This window comes from Orcinus orca, chromosome 2 (assembly GCF_937001465.1).
Source record: "Orcinus orca chromosome 2, mOrcOrc1.1, whole genome shotgun sequence".
In the NCBI taxonomy this organism is placed as follows: domain Eukaryota; kingdom Metazoa; phylum Chordata; class Mammalia; order Artiodactyla; family Delphinidae; genus Orcinus; species Orcinus orca.
In genome coordinates, this window is record NC_064560.1 from 17819636 (window position 1) to 17838068 (window position 18433).

General features: G+C 36.4%; 1 protein-coding gene across 26 annotated transcripts in view; it reads right to left on the minus strand.

The window, feature by feature from the left end:
- PARD3 (par-3 family cell polarity regulator) overlaps window positions 1-18433 on the minus strand; it is a 677665-nt gene that overhangs the window by 305923 nt on the left and 353309 nt on the right. For 20 of the 26 annotated variants that reach the window (XM_049705522.1, XM_033439327.2, XM_049705521.1 and 17 more), the window contains 5 exons: window positions 17778-17903; window positions 16250-16629; window positions 12238-12377; window positions 9539-9667; window positions 7165-7203 (listed from right to left, as the gene is read on the minus strand). In XM_049705522.1, coding sequence (XP_049561479.1) covers window positions 7165-7203; window positions 9539-9667; window positions 12238-12377; window positions 16250-16629; window positions 17778-17903 — 814 coding nt within the window. The remainder of the gene's footprint in view (window positions 1-7164; window positions 7204-9538; window positions 9668-12237; window positions 12378-16249; window positions 16630-17777; window positions 17904-18433) is intronic. The other 6 variants (XM_033439322.2, XM_033439317.2, XM_033439326.2 and 3 more) reach the window with 1 other exon arrangement.

Sequence of the window (18433 nt, forward strand, 5' to 3'; positions counted from 1 at the left end):
CATGATGTTTTAGAATAAAAATTGCATGTAGTAATTAACCCAGAATAGTTTTGCTATATCTAAAACAGTTCTTATTTTAAAAACAGACATTACTACCAACATAATCTTTAAAATAACTTGAGTTCAATAACAAAAAAATCATAGAATAAATTTTAAAGATATTAATTTTTACCACTATACAACAAAAGGAGGACAATAAAAAATAACTAAGATATGTTCCCCAAAGGAAAATACACCAAACATTAGGAAATCCTTAACTTATTATAGAAGTAGAGAATTTCAAATGAATCCCCTAAAAACTGATAAGAGATTCACTATACAAAATCATTACTATTCTTGTAAGATCATGAAAATATTATTCTATCCCAATCTTGGAATAAGATTATTTTAAACTAAGTTTGAGTCATTTGGATTGAAAAGTATTTCATTGAATCATGACTTTAAAATAGGTTTGAATATTTGAAGCACTAGAAACAGAACACATTTTATAAAATTCTTTGTGATAACAGCAACATTAGATGCTCAAAACCGAACTATTAAGGTCAGCATATGATTAGTGTGTGACAGTATAAATCTTAAACAAAAACTCAAATTAGAGAATTTTGTACTCTTTCATCTGTGTTATCTAGGATATTGAAATTAATTTACATTATAGGCCTAAAGAAATGTCTGATGATCAGTTTATCCCAAATAACTTATACAAAGTTTTGGATGAAGATGTAACAACCCGTAATTCAGTTCCCCACTTGGGGCTCCCTATTTGCTTTGTCTGATTTGACTATTTTTCCAGCTTTGTTGAGGTATATTTGACATATAACACTGTAAATTTAGGGTGCACAGAGTGTTGATTTGGTACATTTATATATTGCAAAATGATTACCATCACAGCTTAGCTAATACACCTCCATCACACCACAAAAGTACCATTTCTTTTCTGTGGCAAGAACATTTAAGATCTACTCTCCTAACAACTTTTGAGTATATGACACAGTATTATTAACTATAATCACCATGCTCTACATTAGATCCCCAGAACTTACTCATCTTATAACTAGAAGTTTATACTCTTTGACCAACATCTAATACATTTATTTATTTTATTTTTGGCTGCGTTGGGTCTTCATTGCTGCGCGCAGGCTTTCTCTAGTTGTGGTGAGCAGGGGCTACCCTTCGTTGTGGTGCACAGGCTTCTCATTGCAGTGGCTTCTCTTGTTGCGGAGCACAGGCTCTAGGCGTGTGGGCTCAATAGTTGTGGCTCATGGGCTCCAGAGCACAGGCTCAGTAGTTGTGGCGCACAGGCTTAGTTGCTCTGTGGCATGTGGGATCTTCCCGGACCAGGGCTCGAACCCATGTCCCCTGCGTTGGCAGGCGGATTCTTAACCACTGTGCCACCAGGGAAATCTCAACATCTCCTTTTTTCCCTCACTCTCCTGGTCCTCGCTACCACCATTCTTGTCTCTGTTTCTATGAGTTTGGCTTTTTTAGATTCCACATATAAGTGATATACAATATATATATGTATATATATAACATGTATGTGTGTGTGTACACACACACACATATATATGTGTGTGTGTATATACACACACACACACACACACACACACACACATCGTTATCCATTCATCCACTGGTGGACATTTAGGTTGTTTCCACATCTTGGCTATTGTAAAAAGTGCTGCTGCAATGAACACAGGAGTGCAGATATCTCTTCAAGATCCAGATTTCTTTTCCTCTGAATGAATACCCAGAAGTGGCATTGCTAGATCATATGGTAGTTTTATCTTTACTTTTTTGAGATAACTCCACACTGTTTTCCACAGTGGCTGCACCAACTTACATTCCCACGAATAGCGCACAAGGGTTCCCTTTTCTCCACATCCTCACAACTTGTTATCTCCTGTCCTTCTGATGACCATTCTAATAGATGTGAGGTGATATCTCATTGTGGTTTTGATTTACATTTCCCTGTGGATTAGTGATGTTGAACACCTTTTAATGTACCTGTTGTCCATCAGTATGTCCTCTTTGGAAAATGTCTATTCAGTTCTTCTGCCCATTTTCTAATCAGATTGTTTATCTTTTTGCTATTGAGTTGTGAGTTCTTTATATGTTTTGGATATTAACCCATTATCAGATATATGATTTGTAAATATGTTCTACTATTCCAGAGGTTGTCTTTTCATTTCATTGGTTTCCTTTGCTGTGCAGAAGTCTTTATATTTGATGTAGTCTAATTTGTTTATTTTTACTTTTGGTGTCAAGTCCAAAAATTCATCACCAAGGCCAATGTCAGTGTGCTTACCCCATATGTTTTCTTCTAGGAGTTTTATGGTTTAGGGTCTTACATTCAAATCTTTAATCCATTTTGAGTTGGTTTTTGTACACGGTGTACAATAGAAGACCAGCTTCATTCTTTTTCACGTGACAGTCCAGTGTTCCCATCACCATTTATTGAAGAGACTACCCTTTCCCTATTGCATATTCTTGGTTTCTCTGTCATAAATCAATTAACCATATATGTGTGGGTTTATTTCTGGGCTCTCTATTCTGTTCTATATGTCTGTTTTTATGCCAGTATCAAACTGTTTTGATTACTATAGCTTTGTAATATAGACAAATCAGGAATTGTGATGCCTCCAAGTTTTGTTCTTTCTTAAGATTGTTTTGGCTATTAGAGATCCAATAGATTCAATATGGTTTCAGTGAATTTTAGGGATTTTTTTTCCTATTTCTGTGAAAAAATGCCATCAGCATTTTGACAGGGATTGCACTGAATCTGTAGATAGCTTTGGGTAATATGGACATTTTAACAATATTAATTCTTCCAATCTGTGAGTATGGAATATATTTCCATTTATTTTTGTCTTTTTCAATTTCTTTCATCAGTGTCTTACAACATTCAGTGTGCAGGTCTTTTATCTCCTTGGTTAAGTTTATTCCTAAGTATTTTATTCTTCTTGGTCCTACCATAAATGGGACTGTTTTCTTAATTCCTTCAACTGTTTTCTTAATTTACAGTGGGTTCAACATGGTAGGCTTTACTTGATATACCACAACCATTAGTTTAATAAGTCTCTGACCATGCTTATTGACTAGCTCATTAAATTTCCAAATCAAGATTATAACCTGTCTGAAGTTAGCTTATCAAGATGCTTCCTGATCTTCAGGGAGGGTCCCCAAATCTCCTCAATGTATCCTTGCAGTTTCTACAGGGAGATCTCACTAACTCTTAGAATGAATGCTGAATTCTTGACATTTAAGCATGTTTTATGTCTTACCCGTATGGTCTAGTATCATCTCTGAACACTATTATTTTCTAAAGCCCTACTTCTATCCAGTAGCTCTGAATATGTTTTATGTACAATTATATTCTTACATGGATCTTACCAAAGAGTTCTTGGGGGCCTTCCTAAGCAGGTCTGCATAGCTCTTTGAAGCCCAAAGCAGAAACTGGCACTTTGGTAAGTCCACGCCTGATAGCCTGTAGGTAAATTCACTACTTCATTGTGATGGTTACTTTTGTGTCCACTTGGAAAGTGTTTTTGGATGAGATTACCATTTACATTTGCGAACTCTGAATAAAACAGATTGCCCTCCACAATGTGACTGGGTCTCATCCAATCAGAAAACAGAACAGAAAGACAGGACTTCCTGAGCAAGGGGGAATCCTCCGGCAGACTGCGTCTGGACTTCATCGGCACCATGGACTCTGCTAGGTCTTTGCCTGCTAGCCCACACTGCAGATTTGGACTTTCCAGCCTTTATAATCACACAAACCAATTCCTTAAAATAAATCTCTGTCTCTATATCTAGGCATCCCATTGGTCCTGTTTCTCTGGAGAACCCTGACTAATACACCCATGTATTGTCTTGTCCAACCTGGACATCCACAGGAATAAACTATCAAGTGAATGAACTTTTCAAAGGCAAAGGAGTTTGTTCAGGACATGGAATAAGTGAGCTTGAGCCTCTGCTAAATAATTCAGCTTTCTGTCCAATTCTGAATGGACAGATAACCTAAAACTCAGTAGGGTTTCTAGTTGCCCACTCTCACTAATTAATACAATATTTAGAAAATGTACAAGAAACCTGCTTCTCAGATATTTAAAAGGTCTACCAACTATTGGTACAGCCCTACTCATCTACCTGAATGACCTTTTTAAAAATTTCTCGGACTTAATCAGTTCTGGGAGTCATTGTGATAATCAACTAACAAACAAACTAATTGAGCTTGAGGACATTCCATTCTCAAAGTGCTTACAATCACAGAAAGTTTAAGTAGTATCAGAGAATTTTGCGACTTGAATAAATTTAATGATTTGCCATCAAAAGACAGAGAGAAGCAGAGATCCTGGAATTCAAGTTTTTAATTATAATTTTAACATGAAGCCTCTAACAGCCCAAAATGGTATCACCTAGCAGGAGCAGAAAGAGAGGCCCAGATGTGAGAGAGAAAAGAAAGAACAAGAAACCGAAAAGAAAACATTTAGACAAAAACAAAAACAAACAAAAAAACTGTACTTTCTTTAACTTAGCTTGGAAAACTCTTATCAGAAAAAAATTCCCGTTTGTAATTGCAAGTCAGACACACATACACATATATCATCTCTTTTGTTAAGGTGACTGAATTGTCATTTGCTCTGGCATGCTATCAAGAACACAGAAAGCTTGTGGGTGAGGAGTGAAGCAGAACAAACCTAGACCTTCTCAACGGAATACCGCATTTAAAGCCAAAGCTGCTTCTTCCCGTTAGCGATTGCAAACTTCAGAGCTAATCCTCAATCTCCTCACAAGGACTGACTAAATGTTTTGAAAGAACACACCTATCTTTACTGCTTATATCATCATTTTCCATCTCAGATCATCTTAGGCATAAACAGATGTAGTTTATGTGTGAAGTCATTGGCTTTTCCAAAAAGTTCTATGATATTAAGATTCCAAACACCAAAGAGTGGTTCTTCACCCAAGGATCACGTTGCAAAATGCCTTTAGCATTTATCTTGCAACTCTTTCATGGTGTGGTTTTTGCTCTGAAAGGTTTTTTTTTTTTTTTTTTTTTTTGCGGTGTGCGGGCCTCTCACTGCTGTGGCCTCTCCCGCTGTGGAGCACAGGCTCCGGACGCGCAGGCTCAGCGGCCATGGCTCACGGGCACAGCCGCTCTGCGGCATGTGGGATCCTCCCGGACCGGGGCACGAACCTGTGTCCCCTGCATCGGCAGGCGGACTCTCAACCACTGCGCCACCAGGGAAGCCCTCTGAAAGGTTTTTAATAGATATAAACAAATCTATCAATCTACTCTCTTAGGACATTTGGCTTTGTCATGCTGGGACGAGCATTTACTTTCCAAAGTTAACAGAGAAACTTTTCACATATTTTCTCAATATTTTTTGGTATGTTTTTAGGTTTAATTTCATAATTAACTGGGATTTATTTTGGTGTATGGTGAGAAAAAGGAATCTAACTTTTTAAAGTGAATGGCCAATTGTTCTAAACACTAAACAAACCACTCTTTACCGCTATTTTGAAATGTCTCCTCTAACAAACATGCACACGCACGTAAACACTGGGACTGCTTACATCATCAATGTGTTTCAGTGATCTACTTGTCTGTTCCTATAACAATATCATGCTATTTAAGTATTCTAGCTTTAAAGTACCTTTTGCTATCATTATTGTCTTTTAAAATAAATCATTCTTGTGCCCCACTTGACTCTTCAGAATCAACTTGTCCAATTTCTCCTCACCTCTCAACATACCCGCCATCACACCACACACACACACACACACACAAATAAATACTATTGTGATTCTGATTAACTATCACAGACCTATTGATTTAATGGGTAAAAAATGAAGGCTGTGAATTTCCTACAACCTGTACTTATGAATGTGTAATATTCTCAAGGTTGTTTACTGATTTTCCTCTGAGGTCTGATTATTCATCCATTTCTGTAATGATGGAATATTTGAAAATAACATTTTGTTTGTTTATTAGGTTCAGAGTTGTCTGGTTATGAATGTGTCAAGAAAAATTAAATTATGTAATGCTATTATTAGTGTTAATTATTTTACTCAATTTCTTCATATTCTTACTGTATCTATCTAACATGCCAAATTCTGGAAAAATATGTATTAGCATCACCCACCATGGGTATGGTTTTGCTAAATTTTCATTTTACTCACAAAGGTTTGGGAATGACATGTGTTTGTGCTGTGCTGTTTAATACATAAAAGATCCTGACTGTTGGAATTTCTACTGGATGATATCAGGTGTCAATATAAAACACCCTCTCTTTTTTCCCCATGCAATGCACCCACACAAAAAAGAAGATAAGTTCAGAGACTGATATGGCAATCCTTACTTTCATTATGTTAGTACCACCTGTTAGTACTCAACTTGTTCCTTTATTTTCAGCCTGTGTTAGGATTTATCTTTTAAACACCTATTTTTTGCTTTTTAATCTAAGCTGTGAAAGCTTACTTCGGTTGGGAGAATTAGCCCCTTAAAATACACTATAATAACTGATAATAAATAACTTATTAAATATAAGTTATTATGACAATATGTTTAGTCTAATTGCTGATATTTTATTTTTCGTGTTTATGATACATTTTTATTGTACTTTTAGCCCTCCCTATTTTTTCTATGCCTGAATTGTTCTCTTTTTTCATTTTTGTAGCCTCTTATAGCACTTCACAACTCATGAAGTCTCTCTCTCTCTATATATATATAGATAGATAGATAGATGTTAAACTACTAAGTTCACCAATTTTACTCCCTCTTAATATGCAGGTCTTTAATGTCTCCTTTTTATCCCTGTCTGATTAAAAATAATCACAAAATATTCTTCATTTGGGGTAGTAGCAATAAGTCACTCACCAATTTTGCTCCCTCTTAATATGCAGGTGAATAGGAAAGTCTTTAATGTCTCTTTTTTATCCCTGTCTGATCAAAAATAATCACAAAATATTCTCCATTTGGGGTAGTAGCGATAAGTCACTTAAGGTAAGACCACTTTGGGATTTAATAAATCTTTGTATATTAGGATCTATTATGAGCCAAGAAAAGAGAGGACACATAACTTCATAATTAATTAGTAAGAAGTTAGTTCAATTTATCTTTCCAACATCTCTGCATCCTGCAAAAGACAAAGCTCTTACCGTTTCTTTTGGAATCTGCATCTGGCTTGGCTCTGCATTCTAGAAGAATTGAAGAAAAACATAAATACAGACTGACCAAAGCCATCTTCAACACACAGGGACACAAAGCTTTACTCTCAAGGAAAAATTGTTTGTTCTTAAAATCTACGAAATATATAGAGGGTGATTATAGTAATGGCTGATATATTACTCTGTCTTGCAAACTTTCACTGATGTGGTTATATTATCTTATGTGTGTGGGCGGGGTTGTTTAAAATTAAGAATTGTTCTAGATGTAAATTTTTACTTGCTCATTCACAGTATATCATGAATTTGTTATTTGGAGGCAAACAAATCTCATGAAACTGCTTTTCTATTCCTGGCACTGTCTCTAATTTTGTTTTCTAATTTTCCCAACTAAGTCTAAATTATAAGGTATATTGTAATTTGATAGCTAGGCCAGAGAATAACAGTCTGAACCACGAGCATCATACTTTACAATATTACACAGGTTATAAATGTGATTTTTTTTTCATGTATTATAGAGTTGTTTTAATTAACAGATACAAGGTTGACTTATAAAAAAAAAAAAAGGGCACCTATTGATAAAAGTATTTTGTTTTAGACACAGAATTTAAACACAGACACCCCAAACAGAGGAAAAGAGCTCTGTTAATTGGATTGAAAGATCATTTTCAATGCACTCCTTTAAGTTTTCAGAATTTTCTTTCTTTTAAACCTTGAATAGCAGCTGCAACGTGAATAAACTGACGGCCTACTGGCTCACTCCTTAATGAAAAGCTCACAAGCAATAAATTAAATAACCAAGAAAAAAAAAAAAAGGAGGCAGCAGAAGGGGAAAACAGAAGCCTGGAAGATCAAAATTGGACCAGAAGAACTTGAATAACCTTAAGCTGGTCTGTGCTGGCACTAATGTAAGAGCAGTGTTTAAGCTTTGGCAACCTAATAATGCCAACTATCACCCAGGCTCAGATACACAGAGGAAGAACTAAAGCTTTATCGCATCTAAAGCTTCGTGTTTTTTTTAAATTTTTTTTTAACTGCTCATTTACAATTTAATAGAGACAACTCCAGATTTAGGATCAGGTGGCATTTAAAGCACAGAATTGGATAACAGTGGGGGGAAAATGGAAAACCAAATTTAAATTGAGAAATAATGCATTAAACATTTCTAAACAGAAATAAAGAAGTTTTCATCATTTCTCAAAATCTACTTAAAACACAAGTGTTCAGTTTTCAGCCCTATCACAATCTGAAATTTCCATGAAATCATAGTAAATTGTCAGTGTGTGTGTAACCAAGAGATGGGGTATTCCCAAGACCAAAATCTGTTTTATAATAAAAGGAAATTTTTATTAACCATGACACATCCATACTTGAAGGATTAGCCTAAGAGAATTAGGGCAATCGGACAAATTTGGGAACTGCGTCCCTAAAACCTACTGCGTCCCTAAAACCACTCTAGTATATATGGATTCATTATTGTTTAGATAAAGCTAAAAGCTATCTGAAAGACAGGTCAAATGTCCTAAAATGACCCAACTAGAATCTGTTTTGAAATATTTAAAATACCACTTGTACTTGAAGTAAAACAAGTTTCCTACCACACCAAAACAAAAGATAAAGGTGATTCCTCCAATTATATTATTTCTACACATAAATGAAATCTACCACTTTTTGCAGAAAAACATTAAGAACTGTGTCAATTTAATATACAGATTTCGTTCACACAAATACTATGTAAATACCCCTATCTAATATTTAGATGCACTGACATATGTATAAAAAGTGAAATAAATAGTTTGCAAACAAATGCCTTTTCATTTCATTTATGTCATTCTAAATAATGTCTATGTTGGGAATTAATGGCCCTGGGGCTTATTGCAACTCAGGTCTTTTTACTTTCAATAAGAGTATTTAATTAAGGTCCTCTTTTTCATACAACAGTAAGCAAGCATCTTTATTTGGCTTAGCTACACGTACCATGAAAACTTGAAATATGAAAATTTGTCATATGTAGTGGAGAAGATGGCAAGCTTTCAACAACAGCCTCTGAAGTGACAGTTATGGAATAATCGACATCTCTGTATTCAATCAGTCCCTCTAAAAGCGTTCAGTAATAAACACTTGCTGTCCTAGAAAATATCCCTGCAATCTGATTTTCAAATACTCTTGCACTCAACATTGTGGATATCTGTTTCCAAAACAGAAGAAATATGAGGAAGGAATGCTTGTATTATGCTAAGGCTGAAAGATATATAAAATATAGACACTGCTTGGAAAATCTCTTAATAAACACTGGCCAGCAGGTCGCTAGCCCAGATCCCTGCCTCATGTGCATCAGAAACCTTTCATCTGCTCTGAATTTACACACCAGTTCCCTTGGGTGGAAGGCATCTTCTTGGCGAAAGACCAGAAGGCTCACGGTCCCTTCCATCTTGGTGCTTCTCAACAGCGAAACAACTTCCTCCTGGGATTTGCCTGCTAGATCAACTCCATTTACCTAAAACAGACAAAAAGTTTTCAGCTGTGATACTGGGCAAACAGATAACAAGAGACGACACACACATTCTAGAACTGATCATGTCTGCCGTGGAACATGGTTCACTGCGTGGTACATTCTGCCCTGATCTGATAACCAGCAGGCTGCTGGGGCTAATAAAGAAATGCAGACCAGTTACCTAGAGGTGAGGCAGGAAGCAGTCAACCCTTCAGGTGTTATCAATGAACCAAAAGCACAGCCACTAGTGCATTAACAAGTAACCAGAGATACAAATATATCTACAACGCCAAGTTAACACATAACTTCCTGGCTTTGAACTGGGATATCTTGATGCCCTTGTGCATCACAGATTTCCTTACACCAAAATAAAAAGATGCCACCCTTGCAGAAGATAGTAAAAACACACTAAAAATATTTTGGTAAAAACATTTTAGCTTTCACTGAAATTTTACAGAAAATTAGGATGATAACTTTTTAATCCCTAAAAAGCAAACACTGAAGAAGAATCTCTACTAAATAATATTTTTGGAGGGCTTGCAGTATTTCACTTCAAGATTTTTCAATGTTTTAAGAAAAAAAAATTTACCAGGGGGGAAAAAAAAAAGAGAGAGATTTGAAAATACCACTTCCTGGGGAATCTCATCATTTTTTGTAGAAAGTAGAATATGACCAGCAAGCACTACATATTTAACAGGAATGAGAGTGGAAATTTCTTTTTCAAAGTATTCTATATTACTCTCTTTAGACAGAAATAGCATTTGTCTAAGGCAATTAAATATATCATTTAAATTATAATATCAAAATTCCTGTAGTTTTAATGTTCTGGAACCTTTCCCCCACTGAAAACCTTCTTATATAGCTCAATGCATTACTATCAAGGGATTGTAGGAAATAGGTCAGTAATAATAGGTTCAAAGAAAGCAGAACTTTTCCAGATAATTTTTAAAAATTAGTCACTTGATACTTGATTTAAATATAGGCTTGCAAATATCCAGATACTCAGAAAACCTTTTTGCCCACAGAACTGCTGATATTGTAGAAATACAACCAAGGATACTAGAGAGGTAGGTTTAAAATACACCTGAGAGCTACAGAAGATAAAGCCTAATCCTGAAGAGATACAGATCGCAGACCCTTCCATTCCTCAAAAAGAAAAGCAAAAGCCTCTGTGATGTGTCACAAGTAAAGTAATTACATGATGAAAGGGAGACACAAAAATAAAGCGGATTACCTTTAGCAAGGAAGAAGGGCGGGGGCCCTGCAGGGAGAGAGGGGTAGGGAGGGGACAGGCTTTTTTATGATTTAGAGGCAAAAATAAGCTGATACACTTCCTAAATGAAACAAGCTACAATTACAAACGGGGACTAACAGTACCTCACTTACAGCCCGAGGACAAGAGGCCCTTTCTGGAAACAATACCCTAAACACAATTTGTACTTAAACCTTCCCTTTTACTGGGCCTCTATCGCTCTCCCTTTAAAACATGGTGTCATGCAAACAAGACAAAGAGGAAAGAGGAAGATTGAAGGAATCTAGCCCCAAAATGTAGACACAGGAAAAAATCTGGAAGCTATTCCTTTGCTCCGTTACTTTTCAGTTAAGAAAAAAGGATAATGTCATAAAAATTTACTTTAACATTAGTGCTTGGTTTTTTTTCTTAATTTAAGTATAGTTGATTTACAATGTTGTGTAAACTTCTGCTGTACAGCCAAATGATTCAGTCATACATACACATACATTCTTTGTTTAAATATTCTTTCCCATTATGGTTTACCATGGGATACTGAATATAGTTCTCTGTGCTGTACAGGAGGACCTTGTTGTTTATCCATTCAATATATTTAACACTAGTACTTAAATGCTAGTTAATAATTATGAAACACAGTGCCTGCCGCTAAAAATACAGACTATGTTTTCTAAAGAAAACACTAGAAAAACCACTAACAAAGTATCCTCTTTCTCCATCTTTCCCCCCTTTATTTCTACATGCACAACATTCACACAAACTTCATACATAAGAAATTATGTATCTTCATGTATGTCAAAGATAGCTTCAAAGACCAATGAACCAAATGAAACCCATGAGGTACAGAAAGGAAATTTTGAAAGACTATTTCTTTTTTTTCCTGACATTTGATTTTTATGTCTCAATTCATTCTCCACGCTGACATTTCCAAACTTCCTTGTTCTTCTCATCAAGACACACTGTTTTCATTTACTTCATTTGTCTCTGCTCTGATTCCAGAGGAGATAACATTTCTATACTGCCAGACATAAATTTAATCATCCAGAAATATAACCTAACAGACACTGTACTTACATAATGACAAATGTTATGTTATCTCATAAACCAAATGTCCAAGTAACTAAAAATTTATGAGTAAACTAAATGAAAAGACATTTCGCATCAAATAACACGGAGAAATGTAAAAGTGAAGCGGAAATACAATGTTTTAGGATGCATACTTCTGCTAAATTATATAATTTCATATTTTATGAAAATGTTCAAACGACTCTGACCCTTGAAAACGGAACTTTTCAAGAATCATGGAACATCTGAAGCCACTCACCTCTATGAGTCTATCTCCCGCCTTCAGTCGGCCATCTTGGATGGCAGCCCCTCGTGGGAGGATGTTTTTCACATAAATTGGAGCTGAGCCACCTATTGTCACATCCCGGGAAGTGATGCTGAATCCCAAACCTTCTGTACCTGAATATATAACAGAAAAAAAAAAGAGGTAAACAAAATGAGATATCTTGAATTTCACAAGTATATCATACATGAAGGATCTGTTATTATTCTCTACCTCAACTTGACATTTTGTAACTTTCACACTGACCTACCCATTTAATACTTTAAAAGTTGTAAGATTTTTCAACATAGACTAAATTATGGAAGGTTTAAATGGTATATATATCAAAATTCATTAGTCTAAGAAAAAACGGGAACCTAGTCAGACAGATGAAAATAATATACAAATATGCCTGTTGAATGTTTTTAAATTTGTCTAAATATTTGATTATGAAAATAAACAATTTCTCTATGCAAAAAACCTGTTAAAACCCATAGTATCTCAAGTATCAAGTACGACTGTGCAATAATGGTATCCAGATTTGAAGGGTAAGCAGTGAAGACAAGGAAGAGAACAAGTCCAGGGAGACGGAAAAGAAACAATGAAATGAGAAATGTTTCTAGACACAGATAAAAGAACCTCCCCAAACTGACAGGATGAACCATATTATCTTCGCCTAGTTCTCTTCTAGTTCACCTAAATCCTACCGTTTATATTTCTCAAAAAAAAAAAAAAAAAGGCAAATTACCCATCTGAGCTCATAGCTACCAAGTCTGAGGATCAACATATGATGTTTAAAGGTACTGAGTACTGAGTACTGAGTGTACCGAGGCGTTTACACTTGACTGTGCTAGTGTATAATTTCAATTCCAGGCTCTTTGGCAGCTTTCTCGACAGGCACCCTTACAAGCTCAATACAGTGAAAAGGGTTATGTCACTGAAACCAACATGCGGTGAGCCAGAATGAGGCAAGAAAAAATGTGAAGATAATGATAAATTTCTAATGAATCAACAGAATTTGTATAAGGCTTCCAATAATGATTCATTTCTACCCGAGCTTTTAAAAACTATACTAGGTGCCATTCCAGTTAAAATGATCTGAGGACAAATACTTGCTCAATAAAGGAAGAATAAAGAGATATGTAAAGGTGAAAAATCTACAGAATTCATTAATTTGACGCAGCACTCGCTAAAAAACTGTAAGTCAGGGTATGAATCTCTAAGTAAACAAATATGGGCAAATAAACATGAATAAAAATGTGGGTTAAAGAAGAAACAAAGTAGAAATGATGAAAACACAGTACATGTAACAAAAACCTACTGTAAATATTCTCAAATTCAAACAAAACATTCATTTACTTCAAGTCTGAAATCACTTTAATGTGCCTGGGCTGTTAATTTCTTAAGTCTTCTGTGAAGACTTGAACGGCATATTGTCTATATGAAATTCTCCTAATTATTCTGCTGGGACTTTTCCATATGTTTCTGTGCTTTCGTGAAACTCTAATGACTTGCAATAACATTTATTAAGGAAGAATTCTAAATTATTCTCCTTTCGCAATATTAATTTCTATGAACTACAAAGACTGATTGTTATATGAAACAAAACACTATTAAAATATCAGCAATAACCCCTAAATCTGTACGCCAAAAGTTCAGGCAATGACCTTTCAAAGAAAGATAAATAGATATCAATTTTCATTTAGCAAAGCCAACAAAACATTTTGCACTGACTGAAATAGATCACTGACCTTCTCCTCTGACTTTATTAAAAAGCTAATTTCTACCAAAGAGCAGGGTATTTGGGAAGGCCAAAATGACAATAAATATTAAGAAATCATAATTACGGAAGCAGGTACATAGGGGCTCTTCTATTTTGACATGTTATATGACATAGTTCCAAAATTATGCCAAAGAATCATTATGACAAAGGCTTTCTTAGTCCTTAGCTTTGACCTCAGTTTATGAAGAGCTTCTGTCATTCAAATCGTGTCAGTTCACTCTGAACTGAATTTAAAGTTTAACACTGACAAACCCTACATTTTTGATGTACTTCATTAAAAAATGTTAAATGTAACCATAATAACTGGTAAAAACATTGCCTGTTAACTACAATGAAAACTTGTTCAACCTCATACAATCATTAAAACATCTCTATTTAGTACTAATCACAGACAATGAGCATTCTTTGTCACTTTTATTTATAGTGAACATTATTTTTTTATATTTGTAAGTACTGGCAGAATGCACAGGCAGTTTCCACCTTTTGCCATACATTCTCATAGTTAATAAATTAAAATCAGGCCAGATCTATGATGCTCTGAATCAGTTATATAACTCAAGGTCAGAAAAATGTTTAAAAGAAAACTATTATTTCTATTTTTATGTTGATTGAGCATAATCTTTCTAAATTAACTTCTGTAACATGTAATCATATATTTTTAAATGCTACCAAAATAAAACTATTGATTTCTGTATTCAAAAGAGTGATTCTTTTAATGGCAAATAAAGTTTCACTTCATTTAAAAAGTTCATATTATATCATAAGGAGTTAACATATAGTAATTGTATGGAAAACTGTAATTAAACAATGAATATGCCTATATCAGAGTAAAAAGGCAAAGATATTTATGAACTAAAATCTTTATGACAATGGAAAATAGTCTTCCTTTTTGAAAGATCCCAAGCAGAATTTTATGTTTTATACAACTCTCTTTGTGTTTCTTGATATGCTTTTGCTTAAAAACCACGTCCTTTCATTTGAGTGTAGAAAAAGGAAGAAAGAGAATCTGATATTCCTCTCACTTACACATTAACAGGGCTAAAAGGGGTTTAAGCTGATGTGATTCTGTATCTGTAAGGGGTTTCAAAAGTGGAGTGAGGTTGTCAATTCCTGATCAGGTCAACCAAGTATTCGGAGCTTAAAAAGCCAGTAACCAGAAAGAAGGCATTTGTGGTTCACATAAAGTTCAATGAAAGAGTATGATTTAGAAAGGAAATAGGAATCTCAGAGTTTACAGAGTTGTAAACTCTACCCCGAATGGAAAGAAGAACGGTCTCAATGTCAGGACACGGAAAAGGTTCCAGTAAGAATCTGCTGCTGGTGGCCACATGACTTGAGGAAATCGCTCAGCCTCTCTGGTTCATTTCCAACTAACTGTAGGGGTTGGTTGAGCTCATAAAAGGAGAAATATTCTTTATAATGACACCAGTTTGAAGGACATGATTTAAAAATATATAAAAATGCTCAGCTAAAAGAGATGATTAATAGCAAAAGTATATCTCAGTGCCTGGAGGGGACGGTGACTGGGAATGAGAAAGTCAAACCTAGGAGCCTGATCTGAGTCATCAGGGAGGCCAGCACAGAAATGAACGCCTCCTGTACACAAGGAGGCACTGTCTAAGGGCGGGGGATCCTTAAATAAACACAATGATGTAAGGCACAGGTAATAAAGTACTAGCAAGGCCCATTCCGATTCCCCTTGTCACCTTGAGGAAGGGAAGAATGCGATATTCTGGAAGAGCAGGAGACAAGGGGCCAGTGGCCTTGCTTCTCAGCATTTCACCGGGAACCACCAACAGCTTCAAAGGAGTCAATCCCTTCCCGTTACCAAAGGACAGGCTGAACTGGAGGAAGGACTTCTAACATCCTCTAGGGGGGGCTGTATGTGGACATCAAGTGGGGCACTCAAAACAGTCAGGGCCTCCCTGTTGCTTTGGGTTTGATGGTAACATCCTGAAACCCATTTCCTTCGTTGCCAAAAATTTTACGGCAGTCGTAGCTGCTACTTTTTTCATAGAAACATAACGTTTAAGGCCTATCCTCTGATCTACGTGTTAATTTTTATACAGCAAAGTGAATCTGAAAAGCATAAAGAAATATACAACTGTAAATGCTTTTTTAAAAAGATGTATCAGTTCTTAATGATGAGATAAGACTCAGGATGCTTTGGGTTAGTTGGTTGATTTTGAAACTAAATTCTGTGAAAAACAGGAAGACAGGTCATACCTTTCTTAAGCTGGATGTTAAGCTTCTTGCCTACTTTTTTGGTGTTGTAACTACTGCTGGGACTGAACACGTGGTGTACGGCTGGGCCCGGAGCAGCGGGCGGCTTTCCCGAGGGCTGTGTGCTCTGAGGTAGGAGTCGGGGGTGAGGGTCCGCGTGCTCGGGCAGGGGGTTCGGCCGGGGCACCCTCGGCAGAGCCTGCGGCCCTGCACTGTTCACACTCCTGTGATCCACATGCTGGCTGTCGGGGCTGAAGCGGCTCGAGTAGTAATTGTTCCTCTCGCTTTGGGACAGTTGTTCGTACTGCTCTTTATTGGCTGCGGGAACCACATGGAACCAAATGATGGAGGTCCGCATGGCTTGGCGAAACATATGTTGTGCTCTGGGTTTGAGAAAGAATGGAAACTTAGCAAATGAAGACTGGCAGACTCGAAGATGTTACGAGCTTAGTTAAGTATACTCATTAAGCAACAAGGACGGACAGACTTGGTTGAAACTGAAAACAAAATTCTCATAACCCACTTATCAATCGGGTTTGCAAGCTCTGATAGCAGCAGGGCTGTGTCTCCAAATATAAATTTCTCATTCTCTGGATAAAAATGACAAAGTTATGTACAACTACAGGCACAATACCAGTATTTTGGTATGCCCTCCACAGAAGACCCTCTGCTGTAAATCATTCAATCATACTGCAGTTTTAAGCACAACAGGTATTATCATTTCAATATTAAGAGAAATTAAATATAACCTCCTCTCTACAACATTATCCAATACGACTTTTAAAAGTCATAAAGTATTTCCTTACAAGGAGACCAGTCGAGTTTTTAAAGAAATATATAAGTACACTTAGAAAACTTTAGAAAGTGACTATCCATTATTTATCAGAAAAATTAATCCAAGTTTGCACATGCAAACATCTCAGAATGCCAATGCAGCTTCAATAACTCAAAATGTTAAGAGCTGTTGGCCACTGTGCTATTCCAAGACCAGCCCAAGAAGCTACTCCATCTTACCTGGATCCCTAGTCAGGTCTTTAACCAAGTCCTTATGATTTCTGCTCATTTTTGCCTTGTTTTATAGGAACTGGACAATTTTTATCTTTTTAATGGAGTAAGGGCTTGAGTCAGGATAAGGAAAATCTGAGTGGACACTGCAGGTCCAAGGAGCTTTGTCTTCCTATTTGTCACATTATATGTGACAAAGTTGGACGCGTGAGTTAAAAGTATAATAAAAACTAGCAACCTGATGGATTTTCCAAAAGGCGAGGAGGTGGCCAAACCGTAAAGCCTAAATCGGGCCCATAATATTTTAAGAAGTGCTGCGTCAGTCAGAGGGCATTTGGAAACACAGTCTAATGACAGTGATTACCTGGAGTTTGATGAGATTTTTAAAAGCTAGATAATGGCAGAAAATACTCCTCTCCAGCATGAAGGCAGAGACCACAGACATATGGTCTGAGGTACCCCAATCGCCCGCACTCTGTCACGCCTGATGCAGGGAAAGTGCAGCAATGAGGCAGCACACACTTACTGTTCAAATCTTCTATTTCGAAGGTCGCCATCATTAATCCTGACAATGCAATCATTCTCATGAAAAAGGTTTTCTTGTTCAGCTTTACCACCTTTCTCCAATCGTTTTACTAATAACCCCAGGGTTCTGGAACATTAAGAATGCAAATCATTACACATGTAATATTTCCACCGTGCACAATGCCCTACTGCTTTAATGGCGGGATTATACTTACAAAGACTGCCTAATAAAGGGGTGCCTTAAATTGCTATCCAGACATTTAAAAATAACGCCAACACAGAAATCACAACAGTATAAATGGTGTGTAGAAAGGGATCCTTTCAATAAATATAGGCAATCGTTTCTGGCGTGTCAGTGTTACGCTTCTGCAATGAATCGTACCCTTCTCTCTATGCTTAAAAATGCTCCCGGCAGAGCTGGACCGATGGCTCCTGGCCATGGCGGTGGGCAGCATGGACAAGCATGGGCTGTGAGCAGCTCTGGCAGATTTCTGTTTTAAGCTAGCTGGTACAGTGCTGATGGCAGCCCCACCTTTCCATGAAAGGAAAGGTAACAAGGAGAGGCTAACCTGTACATGAGACGGAAAATTGGGAAGATTCCAAAAACAGAAGAGTTTCCATTCTTGGCATCTGAATTTGGTAATGCCTCATGTTCTG